The sequence below is a fragment of the Cryptomeria japonica genome, chromosome 7 (assembly GCF_030272615.1).
Source record: "Cryptomeria japonica chromosome 7, Sugi_1.0, whole genome shotgun sequence".
In the NCBI taxonomy this organism is placed as follows: Eukaryota; Viridiplantae; Streptophyta; class Pinopsida; order Cupressales; family Cupressaceae; genus Cryptomeria; species Cryptomeria japonica.
This window is the reverse complement of record NC_081411.1, coordinates 699,285,456-699,294,234: the sequence shown is the minus strand read 5'-3', so window position 1 is coordinate 699,294,234 and position 8,779 is coordinate 699,285,456. Positions and strand designations below refer to the sequence as shown.

The 8,779-nt window shown below is 39.4% G+C and overlaps 1 protein-coding gene across 1 annotated transcript in view; it reads left to right on the top strand.

Moving 5' to 3' along the window:
- The first annotated feature begins 1,414 nt into the window (after positions 1-1,414).
- The window catches only part of LOC131033078 (uncharacterized), a 46,256-nt gene continuing 38,891 nt past the window's right edge, over positions 1,415-8,779 (top strand). Inside the window, exon 1 of the mRNA XM_057964218.1 lies at positions 1,415-5,017. Coding sequence (XP_057820201.1) covers positions 1,695-5,017 — 3,323 coding nt within the window. The 5' untranslated portion in view covers positions 1,415-1,694. The remainder of the gene's footprint in view (positions 5,018-8,779) is intronic.

Here is an 8,779-nt window from a genome sequence, read left to right as displayed (position 1 = left end):
AGGCGTTCTCCTTGGTGGCATCTTTCCTTCAATTAGGTGCGAATGACCTTAGGTCAGTGGTCTAACTCAGGCTTGCAACTGCCTTAATTCAATGCTTGGTTGACAACACCCACAGTCTGCCTCAGGTTGACAATTTATCCATACCAGGGTCTTCCAAAATACACACTCTCAAAGAATTTGAACTTTTCTCTAATACCACTTGATGCAGTCAAGGATGGAGAGTTCGAAATGGACTATCCAAACTTGTAGCAAAGCCTAACATAGTAATTAATACGATAAAAGAACATGCAAATTTATTTATCAAACAAAAAATTATACATGCTTATAGGCCTTCCCATATGTAGATTACATTAGGCCCCATTGGCCCCACATGCAGGCACATAGGTTGTCATAGGCTTATTACATACAAAATGTAGAAAATATAGTTTCAAATTCTAATTCCCTAACTCTCAACTCCCTAGCTACGAAAGATGCTTTCCAATGATCTCAAAAGATGATTACATACTATCTTCAAGCATTAGGGGTGATCCATGTCGGTCTCATGCCCTAGGTTCAATATCTAATGAAATATGTGTCGACTCAAGGAGGGTGAAGGAACCTCAAAACTCGATGTGGAGGGGTGTATATCCATCTGAGGGTCGCCTTACCCCTACTTACCATGTGATGTGTCGTGCAAGCTTCACAAGGTACAAAATAACTTTGCACACTATCTCCTATAGGTTCAGGTTGTGGTTGTTTGACAATGCGAAATTCGAGTGGAGAGAATTTTCGTAAGTCCTTGGTTACTACCACTGTGGTATGTTGTAATAGACTTCCCATGTTGTTCCCATTCCAATATGTAGAGAGAAATTGGTTGATGTGCTGCAATACAGTCAGGTTCTTTGGGATGCTCCTGCATTACTACAATATGTCATAGAAAATAAATATTACATATTTTGACTCTCATGTCTCTTAAAATGCTTTCCAAGGAACACATAGACACATGAGATGACATAAGAATACAAAGTTAATGTCACCTACCCCTAACACCTTTATAGAGAAGGCTATATATAGGCTTTGAGTCATGCATCCCAAAAGAGTACATATGCCTCGACCATTGATCCAAATCATGCTATACTATATCACTGAGTGATTAAATTTTTGAAGCTAAAATATCTATCTGACTAAATAAAGATATAAACAATGTCAACTCTAAAATATATTGAGATGATTCTTCACAAAGACAAGATATCAAAACATATCGATAAAAGGTTGGTTTTTTTAAGATATAAAATGGGGACAACATTTTGTTATTTCTCATATATATGTGTGTGTAATAATAGAACTATGTATAATTAAATTATTGTAATAATTTTATTTCCAATTGATTAAAAAATTACGATGAAGGTTCATTTTGATGGTTGCGTAGACGCGCTAAGGCACTCCTCCTAGCCCGATTATAAACCCTAGAGTGCACATTTCCAAAACCCTGATCAAGCTTCTCTGAAACCCTAATATCAAAATCCTGACGACAAACCCTGATAATGAGCAGTACACGCTTCAAATTTGATAAATTCCTTACGGTGTCATAACGCAGAATTGCTGCAGATCTATGTCTGGACAGTAACCGAACTTGTCAAAGCTCATCTGATTTTACTCGAGTCGACCAAGCCTAACCAAAGGCTTCAATTTTAAGCCAGAGGAGTTCTCTTAAAATGGCGCATAGAAAGAGGGAGACACCAGGCAAGACACCCAAGAACAAATCCGGCAAGCTTAAAATAGTTGAAGAGGAAGAAATAGCGCAGGAATCAACACAATATGCAGGAGAAGATGCGATGCAAATTTCGCCAGAGATAGAACGCAATAGGTGCGCCGATCAAAATGGTGCAGAGAAAGCAGAGGTCGATCAGAAAGTTGCAGGGGCGGCAGAGGCTAATGATGTAAATAGAGAGGAAACATCCATGGAGCCAAAAAGCCCAGAGAAAATGGTGTCCGCCAAGAAAAATCGCAAGAAAAATGCTGCTAAATTAGTGGACGGTGCGAAAATTGCCGGGAGTTTAGCGGCCGAGACAGTAGATATCGATAAATTAGCCGCTGAGCCGAAAAGTGATCTCATTGTAGCTACCGAGTCGAAAAATGAAGAGATCGTAGCTGACAAGCCAAAAAGTGAAGAGAATGTACAAGGGGAGCAAAAAAATGAGGAGATTGTAGATTCCAAGCAGACAATTGTAAAATCCGAGCAGAAAGGTGTACAGAACTCGAAGTTCGAGATGAAAAGTCCACAGAAGGAGAAGGATGAGCAGAAAGTTTTAGGTGATACGAAGGCCGATGAAGCAAATACGGAGAAATTGGAGCGGCAGCCGAATAAATCAGAGAAAGTTGAATCAGAGCAGAAAGATTTGCACACGAGGCAGAAAACTACGGGTGAGGTAGAAGGGGATGCTGCGATGAACAATGTTGACAAATTAGAGGTAGGGTATGCAAGTACAACAAAGAATGATCGTCAGCAGGAAAATGGCATGAGAAAGACACAATTGAAGAAGTTGCGGAAGCTCCAAGGCTTAGAATATTGGGGGAAAACAGAGGCAGAGGAGAAAAGTGCTGCTATGGTGGAAGAGAACCATTCGAAGAAAGTAGACGAAGATACCATGTCGGAGAAAGTAGAAGTCGAGGCGAAAAATTCAGACAAGGTTGGGCCTGAGAAGAAAAGCGTCGAGGGAGTTAAGAGTGAGGTCGTTAGGCAAGTAGAGGCTGAGCATAAATATGCAGGGACAGTAGAAGGAGAGGTCGTTACTCCAGCAGAGTCTCAGAAGAAAAGTACGGAAAATGTAGAAGCTCAGGAGAATAATAGCATATGTAAAAAGCAGATGAAGAAGCTGGTAAGGCTCGAAGCAAAGCAGAGTAGGGAGAAAGCAGAAGCTGAGAAGGAAAGTACTGTTAGAGCCGTAACAGAAGACAAGAATATGGAGAAAAATGCTGATGCGAAAAATTCAGAGAAGGCTCGACCTGAGAAGAAAACAATAGAGATGGCTGGCTCTGGCTCTGAGAAGAAAAAATTTGAGGGAGTGAAGGGAGAGGTCATTAGGCCAGTAGAGGCTGAACGGAAAAGTTCAGAAAATGGAGATGCTCAGCAGAACAATGGCCTGACAAAGAGACAGCGGAAGAGGTTGAGGCAACTGGAGGAGTTTAAAACCTTAGAGAAAGCAGAGATGAAGGAGGATGATAGTCTGAGTGGGCAACTGAATTGGATGTTCAAGAAAATGGAACACGATAAGAAAATAGGAGTCAAGTCTAAAAATGCAGACAAGGCTGAGTCTGAGAAGAATAGCGTAGAGGGAGTTAAGAGCGAGGTCGTTAAGCAAGTAAAGGCTGAGGATGAACATGCAGAGGCAGTACCAGCAGAGACTGAGCAGAAAAGTACAGAAATGGTAGATGCTCAGCAGAATAATAGCATAAGTAAAAAACAAACGAAGAAGCTGGTAACGCTCGAAGTAGAAAAGAGTAGGGAGAAAGCAGAAGCTGAGAAGAAAAGTACTGTTATAGCCGTAGCAGAAGATACGAATTTGGAGAAAAATGCTGATCCGAAAATTTCAGAGAAGGCTCAACCCGAGAAGAAAAACGTAGAGACGGCTGGCTCTGGCTCTGAAAAGAAAAAATTAGAGGGAGTGAAGGGAGAAGTCGTTAAGCAAGTAGAGGCTGAGCGGAAAAGTACAGCTAACGGAGATGCTCAGCAGAACAATGGCCTGACGAAGCGACAGCGGAAGAGGTTGAGGCAACTGGAGCAGTTAAATAATTTAGAGAAAGCAGAGATGGAGGATAATGGCCTGAGCGGGCAACAGAATTGGATGTTGAAGAAATTGGAACACAATAAGCAAGCAGTGGAGGAGATTGAAGTTATAGTGAAAACAGAGACAAAAGTTACTGAGAAAGCAGAGACAAAGCAAAAGCTCTCAGAGAAAATGGAGATCGATGGAACAGTGGAGAAAAAACTGGAGAATGAACAAAGCAAGGGCAAGCGTAAGAAGAGCAAGAAAAGGAAGCGAGCAAACACAGAAAAAGGAGGAGAATTGAATAAAATCACAGAAGAAGAGGGAGAAGGAAAGAAAATCACACAGGATGAGGTTGTGAAGAAAACCGCAGAGGAAGAGGGACAGACGAAGAAAATCAAAGATGAAGAGGGGGAAGGGAAGAAAATCACACAGAAAGGAGTGAAGAAAACCACAGAGGAAGAGGGACAGACGAAGAAAATCACAAAGAAAGTGGGAGAAGTAAAGAAAACCACACAGGGATTAGGACAAGTGAAGACAATGGAGATTGATGGAACAGTCGAGAAAAAACCAGAGAATGATCAAAGAGAGAGCAAGAAAAGGAATGGAGCGAACATAGAAAAAGAGGGACAAGTGAAGAAAACCAGACAGGAAGAGATTGCAACGAAGAAGGAACAGAAACAAAGTGACGCCACACAAGTCATAGAAATGCTTGTGGACAGTCTCAGCAAAGATGAGCTCTCAGAGGCTCTGAAATTAGCAGCGCAGCAAAATCCGGGTGTATTACGTCACATAAACCGCGTGGCAAGCCGAGATCGGTCAAAGAGAACAATATATGTTGGGAATCTGAGTCATGACACTAATTCAAATATGCTAAGGAAGGTATTCTCACGGTATGGAAAAATACGAGACGCTAGGGCCATTTCAGATAAACAGAGTGGCGAGTGTAAGGGTTATGGCTTTGTCATATTTGCCACTAAATCAAGTGCTTTAAATGCACTGACGAATCCCACAAAGGAAATCAATGGCCAACAGTCTCACTGCTCAGAATTCCGAGACAAAAGTAGCATCGACTCAGACTTTGTTAATCCTGCCCTACATGGTCCAGGAGGGGTTGTTAATCCCACTATGCTTGGCCCAGGAGGGTATGGTAGTCCCACTGTGTTTGGTCCAAGAGTAAATTCCACCTTTTCTGGCCATCTCAATCCTCACGCTGTGCTGGGCGGTTTTCAGTCTCAAAATCAATGGGGACATCCAAATCTACAATATGAGTAAGTCTTATTCTGCCTCACATAATTATTTCTCGCACTTTGTTATTTGCAAATATGGGTGTAAAATTTATTCAAATAGTTTGTTTTCTATTGATCACAAGGTAAACAAAATTCAGGCTTTGGTATGTTGATATTAAAATTGGAAGAAAATTTAGGTTCCTTTAAATATGCTGCTAATGCAACTAAATTATTCTTCAAATCTACATTTTACATGTAAAACCTGTTATCCGTATTTTCAAGGCACATGTTTGGATTATAATATTATGGTACGTTATGTCAAAATACAGTTTGTTTGAAATTTGAACCTTAAACTAAATTGTTGATCACACATTACACATCCATTTGTTTTTCTGGTAGCAACTTTTTTTGAATAAAAAATAATTTAGATTTATTAATTTTCTCAGTGAATTCTTTGTTAGACGTTGTCAAGGTGTTGTAGAGAACTTAATTAGGTGCAGTTTCAACTTTATTTGTTTTGTTCAAAATTATGTTCCACCAAGTTTCTTGATGTGGGGATGGGTTTCCGGGATGGGGATATGTGGGGCCTAAGGGGGATGGGGGTGGGGGAGCGGTGCTGAATTACATATAGTACTTGAAACTAGCACCCAATAGAAAACAATAAAGGAAAATACCTTGGAAAGAGAGCCGAAATGATCACACCAGATGGGTTTCCAAGTCTCGGGGACGTCCCCGTCTCGGAAATGCGTGGTTTTTCCGGGGGGACACATCCCCATGGAACACTGGTTCAAAATTCCAATGCTAATTTTAAGTGCAACGTTTGCAAATGCTTATACATGTTTGAACCTCTTGGTTAGCTAAAATTACTTTTGTTTTGGCAGGCCTTTCTAGCATGAATATGTTAGAACTTACTTTTCTTACCACGTTTTAGATTCTTTGATTGAGTTTTCAGATAGAGTACTTCTATCTGCTTGTCTTAGTTAATATTTTTATGTAGAAGATTACCACAAATTGAACTATGTAATTCGTTCATCTTGATTTTCATATTCTTTAGCTTTTGATCCTTTAGTATGGAGATCTATACTAGACCAATCATCATTCAATTTTCTCTAGATTGCTATTGTATTCCTCAGTTTGGCCATCATAACTAGGGTATGTATTTTCTCAATCGTAATTGGGGCACAAACAACTTTCTCATTAATAATTGGGGCACAACTTCTCATCAGTAGTTTGGACACAACAACTTCCTGATTTTAAGGAGGGAATAAAATGTTGAGGGGAAGATAACCTTCTTTAGTTTCAAAACCCTTGATTATTGGCATCACCATGACTATGCAAAGGTGTAGGGTTTATAAATTCTGTCTTTATTAGGTGTGATTGCACTTCTAGTTGTGTATTGGGATTTTGGGTGATCTATTTACCGCAGATATATGCCAATTCATGTCTTTTTTATTTGGTGTCTGTGAGTGTTTATTGATGTTTAAAAAAGAAATATTATTTTTGTTTTTATTGCTGACTTTGTGAATCATGAATAGAGACCCTAGGGTTCTTACACCTTAATAGGAAGCTCCCTCAGCAACCCCTAGGCTTCTGGCTTGCTTCTATGCCCCCTTCTCGAGCATAATCAATTGGTGGACAATTAGCCCATTTTTTTAATTTCTTGTAGGCTAGTTGGTAAGTAAAGGGGAACTCCAAAGTTCTTGGAGAGCGCAGGTTCAATTTAGCAGGATTGTTTTTTATGACAATGAGTTCAGTTGGTGATGTGGAGGATCCTCACGACACTTTCAAAATTGATTTCCAGCCTTTGTGGAGCTCTCCAAACTTCTTGGAGTAGATTATTTTTAGCAAGTCACCAATTGCCTCTGATCATCATTGCCAATCCTTCAATATTATGATGGTATGAATGGAGTTCGATTTCTAGGTTATTTCAGTGCTTTTCACAACCTGTAAATTAATTTGATTATTCACTTAAGTTTTCTAATGTTGAATTATTAAAATGACAAGTTAATTGTAATGATCAAAAAGGTGTTTTTAAGTGTGCCTCAAATTAGATGCTTTGGGAAAGGGTCTTTCTTGAACATTGAAATATTATCAATCTTTCTAAAAGGTCCTTTTGGAGAATAATGGAATAATAATTTCAAAATTACGAATATTTCCCTCCAGAAAGTTATAAAAGGAGAATGTAGGCTCATTTGTGAGGTTAGACTGAAAAATGTTATTTGCTTTTACTGTTAGAGAGAATCTGGGTTCTTCCAAAGCCTCTTGAGGACGAAAACCCTTTTGGAGTTGCTAGTTTCGGGGACAAAAATGCCCCTAGCTGGCTAGTATGGTTTCACATAGAGATCACCATTGTGCTACAGATTGAAGCTTCAGTTTTTAGGTTGCAAATATGAAGATCTTTGCAGTATTTTGTGTTGCAGACTTTTGGTGATTGCTTTTTGTTTTTCAGAGTTTGCTGGAGTTTTGTCGTGATAGAAGGGCAATTGGAGGAGTTTTTTGCTGCTGTTAGGGTTGTACCATCTTATTGCAGGTCGTAGATCCTTTGTTGGTTGCTTAGTATGGAATATTTTCTTGAGTTTTTTGGTTCTTTATATGCTGTTTTGGGATTGCCTTACTCCTATCTTACAAGCTGTACAAATTTGGAGGGAGATATTACTAAATAATCAGGCTGTACATGTACTTGCTGGTTGTACGACAATGAGAAAGGTGTTGGAAGTTATTTGTTGAAGTGTCTTGGTTTTGAGGCTCATTTCACCTTTTGTGGAGTTGCCTAGGCTTAGTTAGGAGTTTCCATGTTTAATTCGGGTGGAGAAAGGTTCATGTGAGGAGTGTTTGATGTCATTCATGCTTGACGTCCCTGATGAACCAATGACTGGTTCATCTCAAACCTTTAATATCTTGGTTTCTGTTATCAAGTCTGATATATTATCCTTTAAATGTGATATACTGACGTTTGGGCATGCTTTGTAGTGGTGATTCAATCTTTGTTCATTTTGGGTGTGTTGGACGAGTTGGTGAGATTCCTAGGGTGTTTTGCTTGCTGTCTAGACTTGTTCCATTGTGTTTCAGAGCGTTATCAGACCCGCACCAGCATCCTACATCATTCAAACAAGGTATCTCATTGTTATTTCATGGTTAAGGTGTTTGGTTCTTGATACTTGACTTTATTTTGGAGTGCTACAACAATTCTGTTTTAAAGTACCACTTTGTAGTTTGTAACAACAGATACACTTCTATTTTGGAATTGTTCTTTGTGAGCTAACATTGTAAACACTGAATGGTAGTACTGCCAGTGTATTTGGCATAAGCTCTTGATTATTGTACTCACCTCACTGAATAAGTGGTTATTCTACTTTGCCCACTGAATAAGTGGAAGTTTGTATTGTTCCCACAGATGAAGTGGATGGTTTGGGTTCTTGCGTACCCCACTAAACAAGTGGATTTTGTATTTTGCTTTCCCACTAGAAAGTGGAAGTGCCCTTGTTTACCCACTGAAGAAGTGGTTGCTTGTAACTACATTCCATCGAATAAGCATGAAGTGTCTTTCTTTTAGTTGCATCGCACTCCATTGAAGTAGTGGAATTGGTCTACTTGCAGCCTAAGTGCTCTCTTTCAGTTTGCTGCAATGTAGTTTGTTGTGTAATCCTTTCACCGTATGCTCTTACCTTGCCCAACCCGATAATTGGGTGATCAGAAAGTGGAACAAATTTTGTATTGTAATCTCATTTTAGTTGGTATAATTTAAAAAAAAAAATCTAGGGTGGTTACTACATTGCTACACATCAATGGTATTTGGTAGGGGTT